The sequence below is a fragment of the Numenius arquata genome, chromosome 19, assembly GCF_964106895.1.
Source record: "Numenius arquata chromosome 19, bNumArq3.hap1.1, whole genome shotgun sequence".
Classification (NCBI taxonomy): Eukaryota; Metazoa; Chordata; class Aves; order Charadriiformes; family Scolopacidae; genus Numenius; species Numenius arquata.
This window is the reverse complement of record NC_133594.1, coordinates 10,400,568-10,417,267: the sequence shown is the minus strand read 5'-3', so window position 1 is coordinate 10,417,267 and position 16,700 is coordinate 10,400,568. Positions and strand designations below refer to the sequence as shown.

Below are 16,700 nucleotides of genomic sequence, written 5' to 3'. Positions count from 1 at the left end.
TTCAAAGAGTGGGAACCCATCTGGGTGTCCCCTGTTTTCACTGCAGTACAGCTATGACATGCTGTTGTCCCCCTGCTCAGTTCACTGCCCTCCTCGGGGCTGATGCTCAGGTCCTCTTCCCTGACACCTCCTCTGCTCCCCGGTGCCGTTCCCACGTCCCTGGGCTGGTAGTGGTGGCAGCAGCTCGGTGTGAGGCTGTGGACATTAATGCATCCTGTGCTGCTCACATACAGGTCGATGATTAACCACAAATGGCGTTCCCTGCCCCAGCTCACAGCTTCTCCTGCCCTGGGCTTGGATGCAAGGAAGCAAGACGAGCGGGAGACCGGCATTGCCCTGGGCGGGCAACAACATGAAAATAAGAAAATGTGCTTGGGCTGGAAGTTTAGGCCCTGTAATCATTAACGGCAGGAGCACGGGCTGCAGCGGGACTGAACCGGTCCACGATGGCTTGGGATCACCGAACCTTGGTGCTTCATGAACTGCACAGGGCTCTGCAGCTGGTCCGGGGCTGGAGAGGCAGATGGAGATGGCAGACACCAGCGTTTGGGCCGGTTCTGCCTGAAGAGTACCTGAGAGCCTTACCCCCTCCTGGAGCTGGCTGTAAATGCCTAGTCCTCCGTCACACTGCAGCTAGTTCTAACATCTCCCATTGCTCTTCTTCCCGTGACAAAAATAATCAGAAATCTTTACAGAAAGGAAGAAATCTTTATAGAAAGCAAGGCTTGGAGCTCAAAGGGTCTGGTGGGATTCCTGGGGGTACGCCGGAGCTGGCTGTGACGGCAGCAGGGCCACCGGGGGCCCTGGCCTGCGATGCTCTCGGCAACCCAAGAGGTCACATCTCCCCCCATGAGACCCACCGCCCGGCGGTGTCTCTGCAGCAGCAGAGTGACAGAAGGATGGAGGGAGGGGGAAATGACTCATGTGTCCTGAAAACAGTCAGGTGGCTGCCAATTAGTCCAAATAACCCATCTGGCCAAGGGAAAGGCCATTTAGAAAATGTCTAATCACGGCTGCAGGAAAGAAAGAAAATCATTCCATAATGCCTTTGAAAAATCCCTGCTCCCTCATTGAAGTATCCCTCACCCCAGGGACCCAGTGTCCCTGTTTGAGGTAAAACAGAACCAACTTTCTGTTCAGGAATTTTACATCTTAGCTGGGCCTCTTCTAACTTGCTGAAATTAACAGCATATTGTGCAGAAAACTCTTCCTTCTCAGAGCGATAAGGCCTATGCTTGTATTTCATGCCAAGGATTGGTTTGCAGAGATGCTCTTGCTTATACTTATTGCTATTAAGAATCAAGGTCAGCTCATTTTGTTATTTGCCCCGTTGGAGGGTGGGAAATGGAAAAGCGCAGAGGGGTCACACCTGCAGGGAGGAGGGGACAGGAGAGGGGACCCCAAACTGACCAACAGGGTGTTCCATCCCATCTGCCCCATGCTCAGGATAAAAGCTGAGGGATCAAAGGGTCAGCTCTCTTTCTTCAATGTCCGATGGCCCGTCTATTTGTCTGCCTTTGATCCCAATCTGTGTGTTCCTGACTCCAGAGCTGGAATCCGGCTCCCACCCATTGCCGAGTCCAGTCCAGGACTTCCCCAGTGCCTGCCGGTGATGTCATCCTGGGAGCTTGATATGGTTTTGTACATATTGTATCTATTTCATTATTTCCTCTGTATTTGAATATTAATATTTCATTAAAGTAGTTTAGTTCATTCTGAACTCATAAATCTCTTTATCTCTCCTTCTTTTCTCCTGCACTGCTGGGCCTTCAGCACCATGAAAGAAACACACCACTGGATGGCTTGAAGCCTGATGGCCTGTTTGATGGTGGCCAAGCAGAAGGCTTTGGCTTTACACACCACCTCCAGCCAGCTGAGATGAGCCACCAGCTGCTCGTCTCAGCTGGCTCAAAATCAGGGTTCAAAATCATCCACATTCTTCACCTCCTGAGCTTTGGCTCTCCGGTCCCTCTTGATGCTCTTCTCCAGCTTGGACTCCAGGATGCAGATGTAGAGCCAGAGCAGAACCTGCACCCACTCATCCAGGAGCTGGTCCCTGTTCTGGGAGCTACTGGGAACCAATTCCAGCTGCCGCAAGGCTCTCTGAATCGAGCCCAGGGAGGAGCGCTCCTTCTGCTGGGGGTAGTTGTGGTAGCACAAGACCTGGGCCAGTTCTGTCAAACCCATGGCTTGTTTGTGGAGGCAACTGCTCTCCTCCGAGCAGGTCACAGAGGATGTTGTAACGTTCCTGCCCTGTGTTGGTTCAGACGCTTTTGTAGGCCTTTAACTTCGCAAAGAGGACAGTCTCCGTGTCCATGTTGTGTCCCTCCAAGGCTTCCTTCAGTGGGGGGGACATGCTGCTGCTGACGTGGCTGGAGAAGACCCCCCCTCAGCCTCCATCTTCCCACCGCCCTTGGCTTTGTATATACTGTATCTATTTCATTATTTCTTCTTTATCTTAAATATTAATATTAATTAAAGTAGTTCAGTTCATTATAAAACTCTTTCTCTCTCCTCCTCTCCTCCTGCACCGGAGAAGTTGGGGAAGAGCATCTGTCGCCGCCATAGGCCAATAAATCATGACACCCAGTCAAGATTTTTGTTCTGTAGATTTATCATAGAGTTATTTGGTCAAAACATGAAGTAGCTTATCAAAGTATTATGTTAAGTAGCACTGATTTGGTTTGCCTTCAGGCCTCACTTAGTACAGAGCAAATGAAGAATGAAGAAAGCAAGTGCAGAAGCAAGCTATTGTTAGCTAATCTTATTTTACTAGGCAGAATTCTGCTTTGTGGTCACGGTTCCTCGGGGTCCCCTCTCTTCAGAACATCAATCCATACAGTACAAAGGGCCCTTGCACTGGACAAAACCAAGGCAGCATCTACAAAGGCACCCGCTGGTGTGGCACTAGGTCTGGCCTTCCTCCCGTGTCCAGTGCGGACACTCTTAACCCAAGAACCAGATAGGCTGAGATCAAAGCATGAGGTTACACCACGGCTACAAGCTGATTTTTTGGATTTTTGCCTGCAGGTAGATAGCTTCACCCATGGAACAGGTTGAAGTGTTTGTGTTTTCATGGACTGTTCTGGTTTTTTGTTGTTCCTGAGACATGCCAACCTGCTCTAGTGCCAGGCGTGAGCCTGTATGACCCGCACAAGGAGGGTCTCTGCCCCACCAAAGGCACTTCCCACCACGGACAACCCCAGCTCCTGTGCCCTCACCCATCCAGCTGTCACTCAGAATAAGGCACCTCCTCGTTAACGAGCTAATCCAATCTGCTCGCTACCGTTCTGGTTGCCATCTCAATTACATTTTTTCAGACACCCATAAAGAAGCAGCTTTGAGTCGTGGCTGATGGTTCTACACCAGAATGTAATTTGAAAGCCATTATATTTCATCTCTGTAATACTCCACAACCAGTTACATAATTGTTGAAAAAGCTACTTTATTTCAAAGAAGATAAAAGCTTTGCAGAGATCTCATACACTGATATTTTAGCTAGTGAAATCAAATGCTTCAGTAATATGATGATAATACTGTTAAAGCCACTTTATTTTACAATTAAAAGGTACGTGCCTCATTGCCAAGATTTAGCAAAAAGCTTTGCCTTGTTCTATTTGGTATTAACGTTCTAATTTAGCTTTTATCTGTTTAACTGCTGCTTTTATTAGCCTTCAACTAAACTCCAATCCATCATGAGTCTTATGCAAAACAATATCAACATGCCTCACTGGTTCCACCCCCTCGTTGGAGAAGCCACCCAGTTCCCAGCACTCTGAGGAAGGCATTAAAAGGTCGCCGTTGCTTAGAGATGACACATTTCACTGACTGATCCCTCCATCCATCTGTTATCAATCATATGGAGCGCATTCTGAACGGGGTATAAGAACTGAAGGGTTTATAATCACCATTCACTTCTTAAAAACTAGGTTGTAGCCTGTGGCTACTGAAAGAGCTCTAAGCTGTAGCCTGCATTCACAGCTAGATGGTCCCCCCCTCAGTTCAGCTCAGAAGTTAAGCAGGCAGAAGATAACCAAGCGTTATTCTGCAGCAAGAAGTCCAGAGGTCCTTTAGGATTGGAGATGAGCAGGGTGGAAACCTGCAGGAGGTTGTAAGTCAGTGGGGCGACTCGATGGCACGGTGAGACATCCCTGAGGAGAAGGCTGGATTCTCATGGAATCTCAGAGGTGTTTATTCCTCCCCTCCCACTCAGGAGGCGCAAGCAGAGCGCAGTCAGTTCTCCACCACGGCTACACAACGCTGCCTAGAAACACTGCGCATGACACCACTGCAAAAACATCTCATTAAGAGCTGCTTTTCTTCGCGTTAGGATAATATGAAGAGCAGAAACTGGATAAAACAAGCTTGGGTTAGTCTGAGACCTGGCAGGCTCAATTCTTCTAGAAAAGCAGCTTCCACAATTTTAAAGCCATTTCTTAAGTTCATGAAAATTAAATTTTCTGTAAGGGTATTAAAGCAGCACATCCATGAAACACACATGAGCTTGCCAAGGTGACCATGGGCTGGAGAACACATGTAGAGAGGCCTAAGAAGCTGTACCTGCATCACCCATCCCTCCCCCTTCCTCAGGTCTCCATGGCAAGGGACCACTGGCGTTTGGGCTAATTAGGGCTGCAGGGCACCCTGGGAAAGAGAGAGGCTATAAAACCCTGTGTCAGGGTACGAAGCCCTTCCTAGAGGAGGGGTAGGAGCAGGGTAAGGAGCAGTGCCTGGGAGGTTGTGGCTCTACATCTCTACCTTTTGCAAGAGGAGACTCCGTGGTCTCAAGCTGAGGCCACTCGTTTTGCCTGGAGAAATGAATTCTTGCCAGACCTTCTGCCAGAGGGCTCACCTCCTTCCTCTGCATCCTGGCAGTGCCCGTGCTGCAGAAAGGTAAGACCTGTAATGTGACTGTCATCTCCTAATGTAAGGCGGCTTCCCCTCCCAAGGGCCTCTGTCAGGTCTGTTATCTTCTTAAAGACCAACAAACGGACTGTGGAAACCCAATTCAGGTGCCATTTGCAGTGTGGCACAGTAAAATGCTTTTCAGTAGGGTAGGACACTGAATAATAGTAGTTTCAGAACTGTCTGCCCTTGTTAAACCCACTAATTAGCGCTCTGGCGTGGAAGAGGGCAAAAAACCTGGTAAGGGGGGTGGAGTGGTGAAGGCTCCAGCAAAGGAGTAATGCACTGTATCATGAAAATGGGCCAATGTGTGTGTTTGGGGACTCCAGAGACCCCTGCAGAGCTGCTGCCTAGATGCTAACTAGAGTGTTCAGGTCCAAGGGTCTCTCTCCCCACCCCCAGATCTCCTCCTCTTGGGTAGGAGGAGGTAAGAGGCTCCCTGGCATGGTCAGGTAGGACCCTCAGAGCATGCTGCAGGACTCCTCTGCCTCCCGGGAAGACCAGCCTGATCCCCATCCCTGTGCAGGAGACTCTGCTAGAGCTGCAACAAATAGAGGAAAACAAACTAATGAGGCATTAGGGCTAAACTTAGATGCAATTAACACTTAATTACCATCCTGACAACACTTGCTGTATTTTGCCAGGGCCTGGAAAGGTAAAACCAATTAGCTTAATCTTGTGTGGTAGAAACCTTAAACTGCCTCAGATGCCTGTCATGGATGGGACCCTGGGAGTAACTGGCATTTCTGAGACAGCGGTGCCTGGAGCTGGGCAGCCCTGCAGATGCCTGGGGAAGAGAAGGGCCGTATGGCAAGGATGCCTGGGGCCAAGTCATCCCCTCTGTCCTCAATGCCCTCGTGCCAACCTCAGTGTTCTTAGCCTGCCTGTCTGAGACTGCTCTTCTCTGTGCCTGTGGCTTTTTTGTGCTGCCTGGTTGTCTCCTTTAACAAAGCAGACGGCAGGTGAGGTTGTAGGCAAAGGTGTGCGGGCTGCTGGAGAGGGAGACAGAAGTACAGAACGATCCAGAGAGTAGGCAGAGGACACAAAGCCATCCACGATCGCCTGTCAATCTCCTAAGTCACTAGTGCAAGTTCCCCAGTGTTTTGGTTTTTTTTTTTGTGGTAGACTTACAGGCTGTGTTGCGGAGGATTGACTATAGTCTGATCACGTACTGCCTCTGTGAAGCTGCAGGAGCCTTTCTCAGGCCCCTGCTTTGGAGAGGAGCCAAAACTGACACCAGACTTTCTGCAAAAGGTGTTGGAGCAAGTTTGTACATGCTCAGGTATACTTGGTTTGGATACCTAAACCCATGGCTCTTTCCTGGAGGCTACAGGCTCTGTCTAATATGTATCAGTGTAAGCAACCCTTGCGTGGTTCTCCAGGGAAGCAGGGAAGGTATCCTAGAAAAAGATGCTCTCTTGGAGCATACTTCAGGGTAAATGCATTGTCCTTTTGGTATTGGGGAGAAGGAGGAAGAGAAACGTACGGGCCTGGGGAAGCTTGTCTCTCTGAAGTCCTCCTCGTCTTCCCATAAGACCTTCTGTCTGTCTGCTGTAAGTATAAATGTTGATTGGACCCATGACCTCAGCATGGGACTATCTTCTACAGTACTGTTCCTCACGTGATCTAGTAAATGCCACTATGTGATGACAATATTTATTTAAAGGGTGAACTGACATGGCCCAACTCTCCTGTTGATAAAGCATCTAGTAAATGAGACTTGGTTACCAGCATAGAGCATTCCCCGCCACCAGCGTGCACCATCAGCTGTGTCTTTAACTGGCTCAGGGTGTTACAGCAGTTTGGAGCAGACACACGAGGTGCTTGTATTTCACACTCTAGCAGTGTAAGAACTGTCATCTGTTTTTCCTGCACCTTCCTCTAAATGGAAGGAAGGTGAGTGGCATTCTGAGAACTACAGAAAGGTCCTCACCAGCAGCCTGAAGACTGCTGAAATATTTTAAGACGTTAGGATTGTTTTCTTTCACAGCCCAGCCCATTAGCTGAGCATTTGGGTGCTCTTCCAAAGAGGCTGAAAGGAAAAACCCTCCAGGAACTGCAGCAGAACAAACTCCCATCCAACAACAACAGATCCTGGCACACAGCTCCAGAGGTCTGTACCAGGGCAAGGGCTCCAGCAGTTTGCAGTTCCACATTTGAGTCTGGGCTTCAGCTGCAGCGGACCAAATAACTTCATTATAGTGGGAGAGGCTGCAAAGACTAACCAAGAAATGCATCAGCTGGGAGTTCAGCTTCCATCTCTTTTTAGGACCGATCACAACTCCAGCTGAGATTAACATGAAGCTGGCAAGAGAAATTAGCTCCAAGCATAATAGCTCAGGAAGGGCTTATAGACAGAATATGTCAGCAGAATCTATGCAGCCGTTATCTTGGTGAACTTCTCTTGTGTATTAAGAAGGCTGTCTGCCTGGGAAAACTGAAGGAACTGGGTTCTAGAAGAATCTCATGAACAAGTCTATGAAACGACTCTACCTCTGAAATCTGCCACACAGTGACAAATTAAATGGAGATGGCTGAAGGCTGTCACCCTGCCCTCTGCCAGCCTTCCACCTGGTTCCTCCCCTTATGGAGCAAGAGCAGATAAATGACATCTGTATTTGTACTCAAACCATTGCAATTTACAGCCTGGCATGGCTTTAAGTGTAAAGTGTCCCAGCTATCAGACTGGGAGCTGCTGGGGCTGCACTGTAGGACTGTAACTTTTACTCATCCTGATTTAACCTGATGTCATGTCACGCTTCAACACTGCCAGTGATATTTGACAGTCAATATGACTTACAGGGTGGCTGGATGGCACTTCCTCACTAGAATAGCATGTGGAGAAATTGCAAAGTGCTGAGGCTCTGCTCAAGAGCATGAATGCAGCAAGAATGATCAGGATAAGAGGAAGGCTGAAGTGAGAACCCTGTTCTCATGCCAAGGAGAACTCAGGCATTTCTGATGTATCTTGCATCAAAATTGATAAATGTTTCTGCTTCTCTGACACACTGGCCTCTGGGGAAAAAGACATCTCAATTAAATTAAGCCTAAGAAATATGGAGGTAACAGAAGAAACACATTAGTCTGGATGCCTGACTCCTGTTTGTTCAGCCTGGTGCTTGGATGGGCACAGCACCAGTTGGCTGTTCCCTTAGGAAATGATTAGATAATACAACATCTGGCTCCCTTCTGAGTGTTAATTTTGCTCAGGTCCAAGCTAGACCTTCCAAACAGACCTGAAATTTCTAGGCTTCATAGAATCTTAAGTGCAAATTCCAGGGAAACCAACTCTGTGCCTTAAAGGTAATTAAATGGAGTAACTTGGGGAATTGTGGCAGCAGGCTGTCTGTGGTGATGACAGGCTTTGACACTTACTCCTACCATGTCCTTGCACAACTCGCCACTCAAAATAGCAGTTTCGCTAGGGCTGCGTGACTGGCTGTGAAGTGCTGGACCGAGGGTAGCGCTGCTCCAGGAAGGTAACAGCTGACTGTTTCTCCTCTGGTCCCTGCGAGCTCTGTGGAAGCTGGGGAACGGATGCAGGACGCGATGTGATGTCAATCCTTCACACAAAGCCATCCACTCCATTCTCCCAGGGCAAGACTTCCCAAGCAACCTCAGGAGCTTCAGGGAAATGTTTTGAGTTTTACAAAACTCATCTTTACCCCTAGGCCTGTACCCATAAGCATCTTTAGTGAAGCTTTCCTGTTACTGTTGCACTGTTCCATGGGCTCCATGTCATCTTTCCTCTTAACTTCACTGAGATCCTTACCTGGCTAAGGGGAGAAATTGGTTATTTAGATGTTCGCTAACAGGCAGGAGTAGTGTGTCTATGGAAAGGGTGACCCCACTGAATCGGGGAGCTATTTGAGCCCTCGAGAAGGACTTTCACGTCCTTCACATTAGCTGCCACTTGACTTCCGCTTGAAGAAAAATCTTGTATTGTACGTAAGCTCCCTGGAGTGCTGAGGAAGCTCAGATATCTGCAGATGACTCCAGCAGAAAGGCAGCTCAGCCGGAACGCTGACTCCCAACGCTGGAGCTGCCAGACGTGCAGACCTGGATGGCCTCAGGCAGCAGGAGATGGCAGATGTGGCATGTGGCTTCTCCCTGGGAGGTGGAGGAATGCCCACCCGCGCTGGGCGCTCGGAGCTGTGCGAGGACTCTCATAAACAGCGACTTGATGTGCCCATCACAGCACAGGGTGCTTAGTCAAGTAGCAAACTAATTTCATCACCTCCCCTGCCAGGGCAAGAGGAGGTAGAGGGATTAGTTTGAACTCTGACAGTCGTATAATAACATGGCAGCTGTATGCAGCTAATAATCCACTGGGAGGATTAGCAAACTTAAAGTTGTCTAGCTCTGCATAATGGGAAGCTAAGAACAGCAGCTTCCTTGCTCTACCTATTGCATTTGCATTCCCTCCAGTGGAAGCATAGAACATGATGAGACAAGGTTTTTCCACTCTGTTATGAAATGGGAATCTAAAGTGTGACTAATGGAGTATCGCTAGCAATTCTACAAGCATCCATTCACTCAGGAATACGGATTTAAGCTTTACTATGAGAGTGCATCTTAAATACCCCCTGTAAAAGAGCAGATCGCGATTTCGGCAGACTAATGTTAAAAGATGTCATTTGAGGGTCCCTAAGCCTGCTCCACTAACGTGTGGAGAACGCCACTGAACTCCTCCCAGGTTCCCTGGCATAATTCATACGCAACTGGCAAAAGAGCCCGGTACGAAACACAGGACAGTAAGATGCCAAGGAGTAGACTTAGCCACTGGAGTTGCTACTTTTCTTACCACCCTCTCTCTCTTCCCCCACTCTAAGGACAACTTGGAGTGTGAGGTAGCTCAAGGCTTTTTTTTCCCCTGGGGCAAACACTTTTAATCACAGACTGGAGACCAGAACCAGGCATAGTAGGAGGAAGGCAGTTTCAGAGCTTGTGTCAATTTACTAATGAGTAACTAGAGTAACCAGCTCCGTCAGAGCCTGGAAAAATACAGGGCTGGGACTCCTCATCCTCCTTCTCGGTCCCCTCCTGGAGCGGCAGAAGCCGTGAGTAAGAGCCTGCCCATGCCACGGGCTGCCCCGTGCTCCGCTGGCTCCTCACCGACTGCTCCAGTGATGGCTCCAGTGCCTCCTCCCACGTCGCAGGGCAGAGAGAGCCGCACGGGAAATGTTGTGCTGGGGCTCGTACCGTGCAACTTTTCTCTTCCGCTCCAGTAGAGAATCCCAGTGGAACACTGGCGCGCACAAAGGATGAAAGCTCCAGCACAACGTGCCCCTGCCAGCGCTTGGCAAGGGCTGCAGGACCTTTCTCCCTCTTGCCGTGCAAACAGGCACTACCACTCACAATAAGATGGTCGCAAAATACTACTTTCTAGCTTCTTCCAGTGTCTCCTCCCAGTTGCAACTGGTGCTGCTGAGAGTTCATGGGAAAAAACTCTCGTACAGACAAGGCCTCTGCATGCAAATGAACGCTACATAAATAACCCCCATCTTTCCTCAGTTCCTAGGTTGTGTACTCTATGCACTAGAATTCTCTTCAAAGACCTCCCAGTTCATTCTTTATGCTCTAATTAAGGATCGGTGCCAATTAACTATCTTCAATAGAGGAGCATCTTCCGCTCAGCAGCCAGGAAGTGTCTGAATAAGATCCTGCTGTACAATACGCACATGAAAAGGGAAGCCCTCCCTTTTTGGAAAGGGCTTCCAAGCTTAAAACCCCAGTAGAGAATACAGGATGCCTACTTTAAAAATATTGTGTGATAAGATTAACTGATGGCATCCATGAATGAAGAGGGGTTTCTTATATGCCTCAGGTAGCACCCAAGCATGTTATTGCACCACTGGGACTCTGAGCTAGATACCACCCTGGCAATAGCAGGTGTGAAAACAATGCCACACTTTCTAGAAAGTTATTAAAGTACTATCCGTTTTTTCTTTCTTTTTCAAAGATCAGCAGAAGTGCAGTGTCAAATCCGATATTGATTCAGATCAAAAATTACCAATAGTTATGCCCGCATCCAAAGTGCCCCCGTAGTCCTCACCTATTGCCTTTGCTTCCTGTAGATGTTCACCTGTTCCATAAATAACCAGGCAATTTAGACTGCTGTTGCACCGTGTTCTGAGCGAGAGCCGTGCTAATAGTCTGAGCAGGCAAAGGCAGGGGAATGTCATTTCTAAGCTTGGCTGGAGATGAATACATCAGCTCCCCAGCCAGTTACAGGCTAAGTTTAAAAAGCGCTATTCTAAATGAAAATTAGATGGTTAAACACTGTGGGGGGAGGAGGGGAGAAATAGGATAATCCCTTCAAAGCTTTAAATGGAAGATTCTCAAACCTGCTTCAGCTGATGTGAGACATATGAACAGCCTCAGAATTAAGACCCCTGCAAAACTTCAGCCAGGCACAACAGCTGCACTGTCTTTTGGGGTAGATACACTTGAACGGGTTACAGACGAAGCAGATGTAAGCGAGCCACCCTGTTAATCTCAGCTAAATCTGGTGGCCATTCACAGGCTGCTCTGAAGAATAAAGGGCTTGAGAAGGAAGAGCACAGACTTGCTGATGAGAAACAGGAACTCTACTGGAGGATGGGGGAAAGCAGCAAATTTTTCCACGAGCAGCAGAATCCACAAAGTCAGATGGGATTTACAACCATAACATCTGCCAGGCCACTGATATTTCAATATATAATAACATAATATATTTGCAACTGCCAATGAATTCAAGTGCTTTTGTGGAGCAGATTGTGTACATCTCATTTTTCACACACGCAAACCCAAATAGGCTAAGTCTCCTGGGTTCAAGGAGAATCCCCATACCTGCTCAGCAGAGACTAGGGTTTTACGTTTGGGTTTTGCTTACTGATCCCTTTGCGAAGAGCAGGGGATGGGTCTATTCTAATATGCCTTGGGAATTTCTGGAGAAGCTTGTTACAATCCTGATTGTGCTGAGATTTGAGCTCCAGATGGGAAGGATGGGGGGAAAATGCAGAGCAGCGCACTGCAACCAAGTCACTCCAGTGAATACAACCTTTTATTCCCAGGAGGGAGTTCAGCTCTTTTGAACTTACCCGAATCCTTCTCATGGCTGCCACAATCTCCACGCGGCTGTTGGGCCTGGGTACGTCCAAGCTACCGATGTACTGAAAGACAGAACAGTGAGATGGCTGTAAAGTAATGCACAAGTTAATGGTGTAGGCTGCTTCAAACAGCAGCTTTCATTAATTTAGTCCCTGCTTGGTTAGATTCTCTTGACCCAGGACATAATAGGAATATCTGTTGTGGATAATATTACTAAAGTCAGGGAGAAGTTCGTGGATTTCTAACATCAGGTATGTGTTTCTGACCTCATTCAGATTCTGGATGAGCCTTTACCCGCAGTGTCTGCTGCTAATCAAGTCCTGATCCCGTGGGTCTAAAAATGGGACCATCCATCCTTTGTCTTTCCTCACTACACCTGCTTTTAAAAGACTCATAGCTAAAAGCACGTTAAGAGTTGGAAAGCTGCCAGGACGTGCAGCAACTAGCTTTCCTGGAAAAGGTTCATGATTCTGCCCTAATTGTTCAGTTTGGACCATCCTCCTTCTGGACGCCGTTGTCCCTGCTTGGCTGGAGAATCCTGGCAAACCCACTCAAACCCGTGTCCTCCCCCAGCCGGTTTTAGCTGTCCTTACAGGAGCTGCAGTCCCTGGCTGGGCTGGCACCAGCGTGACAGCGGCTGCCCTTAGCCCTGGGTGTCTGCTGGTTGCCTGTTCTCTCCTGTGCGAGGTCGGGATGCTGCTGATGCTGCGCGGGTTGTTAGGGAAGACCTACAGGCAGGTTACGCTGGGTTGTATCGCTCATGTGCCAAATCAGGCTGTGGTTGTCACCTGCTGCTGCAGCACACTGGTGCCGGTGACAGCACACGTGGCACAGGAGTGCTGCCCGCACCACTGCCACACAGGGGGTGGCACAAAGCTGCCAGCTCAGCCTCGGGAATGAGGAAACCATCCTGGACAGTCACCTCGCGTGTGGAGCAAAAGGCCATTAGTGTTGTAAAGCAGTGTGGCTCACAGCTCTGAGGAAAGACTTGCGAGTCAAGGGCATGTTGGTGAGGGCAAGAAAAATGCCATGTGAGTGAGAGGGTGAGTGGCACGGTGAGAAACGCCAGCGTGGGCTGGTGCTGGGTGCGGTGCTGCGGCTCCAGCAGAAGGGGAAGGTACTGGGCTCAGCCCTGGCTGGTTCCCAGCAGGGTCTGTCGGGTCCCTCCCTGTCACACAGCCCCTCTCAGCACGGCCATCACACACAGGTTAGCGGGAGACAGAGAATTTACAAAGCTTAGTTCCCCTCTCAAGCATTTGGTTCGTGAATTGAGTCTGTTTTTTGAGCGTGTGGTTTCAAGTTGTGGGGTTTTTTTTGGAAGTTGTTCCCCTGCAGAGAGGGGAGGAGGAGAAGGGGCAGCTAAAGCCCCTGCAAACATTCAGGGTGATAATATACACGTGAACAGAGACAAAATACTTCCCCAAGAGCAGCCCCATAGCTATCAGTGGTACTGACTTAGATCTGGTTTTATTTCTCTACTGTAATGCTTGCAGCTTGCAATGGGTTTTATATTGAAAAACTTCTATTTAATAGGGCTTTCAGAGATGAGCTCTCCTGGCTCAGTGCTTCCTGCTCTTTTGCCTGCCTCGAAATAAACACCGCAAGCAATCTGAAAGGTCATCTGGCTTTTCTGATGTTTCTGTAAATGCCTTTACAAAATGGCATTTTTAAGAGCGGTTAAGTTCAGCTATAGCCTTTGGTAAACCACAAGTGAAACTGCTCAGACCGTGAGAGCTCGAGGGCAGCAGGGAAGGGAGCGACGGAGCCAGGATCTCCCTCTGCCCTGGTGGCGAGGGCACATCCGTATCATTCCAGATCTGGGGTCTCTGTGGTCTGCAGGCACCTCCTTCCCTGCTCCGCGGTGGCTGTCAGCGCAGTCACAGGTAATCCAGATTAATTCAGTGCAGCTGGCTAGCCTTTTGTCTGCAAACGACAGAGCTGCAGCGGGGAGCAGGCCATGCTACCAAAGATAAATTAATAGGTGGGGGCAAGAGGAGGGCTGGTGGCCGCTGAGCCAGGAGAGATGCTCCCAAACTCCCTGCTTTGGCCTTGCTGCAGAGTTTGGGTACCCGCGCTCCCACGCAGAGCCCTGCTGGCTGGCGAAGCTGCACACAAACAGCCGCCTTTCCAGGAGCGGCTCCCAGTACCAACCTCCTGAAGTTTGTCCCTGAAGATTATAGGGCAAGCAAGACAGTTTGGAATGCGAAGATTAGAGACTGAACGTGGTCAGTAAAGATTGCCTGGCGCGAGACACCTGGCAGCCAGCTCCAGCCTTGTCATTGTCAGAGTCGCGGCCGACTGATGTGCCCACAATGAGCGTCCTAATTGGAAGAGACAGACTTTAGAGCAGAACTGAGCGAGCATGTTACTAAGGTAATGCAAACCCCATCTCAGATCCACACATCTTAGCAGCGTGTTATCCACTCCCTGAATAGCTCTGGGTGCCTGGAGCTGTCAATCTGAAGAAGCCCATTTCACTCAGTTAAAGGTACAGTTGCTTCACATCTTTTTAAAAAAAGAAATTAAAATAAGAATTTTTCTTCTCCTCAGCACAGTCTGCGGCATAGCAAATGTTAATTTAAAAAAAGAAATCAAAGATTAATTGTTTTTCTCCCCAACGGGAGAGGGAGATTTTTAAAGTACATGATTAACTGTCTATTCAGATCCATCCTATATCCTGCTTAAATCTTACAGCTCTTTTAGCAAGAAAACCAAAATGCACATTTCAAAGCTTTATTTGAATATATCTGCCCCTTCTTTCCAGCTCAGGAGACAGCAGGCGTGAATTCCATTTCTAATCTGTGTTAGGCCACCTGCAAAGAGGGGATGGGAACCCTACAGTTGCTCCAGCAAAATGCAGTTCTTCTTGTCAGCTGAATTATAAACCTGTTCCCTGCGCTGTCTACAGAAAGCCAATTCCAACGGGAACGTCACTTTCTCGGAGCGATGCTGCGTTGCCAGACCGTTCTCCATGCTCGATACAAAAATTCGGGACAATATCAGTATTTCTTTCTGATACCCGGGAGCTGCTCCTGCAGGGAGCAGGTCAGACGGAAGGAGGCACCGATGGGGTTTTAAGCAGCACGTTAACAGTCTGCTGGTTTCCAGGGAAATAGAGAACTGTCACCTCACCGCAGCGGGGTCGGGGTCCTGGCCGGTGGGGGACAGGACAGGCACCGGGTCCAGCAGGGACATGCACGTCCACCCGGCCCCGGTGTTGTCCAGAGGGGTCTTCCCAGATCAGTTCTCAAACGAACCACACAAGGTGGCTTCTAAGGATTAAAGAGCTGAGAAAATACTAGGAAAAGAGCAAGGACCTGTTTGATTGTGATAATTGAACGTAAGGCTTTTATAATTTGTTGGCGTTTTCTTTAGACGTCCTCCTCTCTGACACGCAGGGGCGCTCCGAGAGCCCAGCAGAGACGTGCCACGGGCCGGGCTGGAGGGGCCACGGGGAGCCCCGGCCTCCAGCCCGCGGTGCCATCGGGCCGGTGGCCAGCACATGCCCCGCCGCTGGTCACCAGCCGGCGCCGGACCCCCAGCCGGGGGGACACAGAGGACGGTCTGCAACAGGCGAGGGCGAAGGGGCCGCGGGGGGAGCCGCGGCCGAACCCCCCGGAGCCTGGAAGGGGCGAGGGGGCTCTGACAGGGGACCCCGCCGGGGCCGGGGCTGCGCGGCCGGGGCTCACCTTGGCCTGGAAGTGGATGCCGTGCTGGAAGGCCTCCTCGTTGTGCAGCGGGACGCGGGAGTCGCAGCCATCGTCCACCAGGTTGTACCGGTTCTTCACCGGCATGGCGGCGGGCGGGCGGGCGGCCGCCTCAGGCCGCGGCCCCGCCGGGCATCCCCGCCGGCAGCTCCCGGCCCCGCCGAGCCCCCGGGGCGGGCGGCGCGGCGCGGGGGGCAGCGGGACGGGGCTGCCGGTGCCCGAGCCCGGCCGCGTTTTGAATGAGCGTCCGCCGGTGCGAGCGGGGCCCCGGCCCCCGCCGCGGCGCCATTGGCCCCAAGTTGCCTCATGTGATGCGGCGGGAGCCCGCCCTGCCCGCGGCCGCCCCGCCTCGGCCGGCCCCGCCGCGCTCCCCGGCCGCGCCGGGGGAAGGCACCGCCTTCGCGGGGCCGTGGCCGGCCGCCGCAGCGCCCCGGGCTCCCCAACCGACCGGCGTTAGCTCCGCTGCACCGGCTGCCGGCGCCCCGGGCCTTGCGGTGCCTTCGTTCGGGTGGTGCCGGTCTCGGCGTTGGCCCGGGTGGGCGGTGAGAGCCGGGCTGGGCCCCCTGGAAGGAGCAGAGCTCCGGGATTCTGGAAGGGAGGTTCCGCCTTGTGAAGTCTTCTCTGTAGGCTGGACGAGAAACACCTGAAGCACCGTGTTGAAGTTTGGCTTATGGAGGTTTTGTCATCCCACCTGTCTGGGGCTGTCCTGGCCCGATGGTGCCTTTTTTAATACATCAGCTCCGAGGGCACAAAAATACCAAAATACAGTTCTCAGCTGTAAGCGTTCGCGAGGAAGAGTCCCGAGTAGGTGTTGCCTTGGCTGGGAGCGGCAGCGGGGTGCTCCTGATGGCAGGGCTTATGGATGGCGTCTCATCTTAAATCAAACTGTTTGCTTTTTTGGACAGTGTCAGTCACACTGTGTCCTGTCAGCAGCACTTGCTCCATTTCCCGCGTTAGAAAAATCTATAACGATGGTGTACAGAATGATAGGACAAG

At 50.5% G+C, this 16,700-nt stretch overlaps 1 protein-coding gene across 1 annotated transcript in view; it reads right to left on the bottom strand.

The window, feature by feature from the left end:
- Positions 1 to 15,791, bottom strand: part of LOC141473643 (carboxyl-terminal PDZ ligand of neuronal nitric oxide synthase protein-like) — a 33,961-nt gene extending 18,170 nt beyond the window's left edge. Inside the window, exons 1-2 of the mRNA XM_074161220.1 lie at positions 15,687 to 15,791; positions 11,988 to 12,059 (exon numbers count right to left, since the gene is read on the bottom strand). Coding sequence (XP_074017321.1) covers positions 11,988 to 12,059; positions 15,687 to 15,791 — 177 coding nt within the window. The remainder of the gene's footprint in view (positions 1 to 11,987; positions 12,060 to 15,686) is intronic.
- Positions 15,792 to 16,700: the final 909 nt, after the last annotated feature.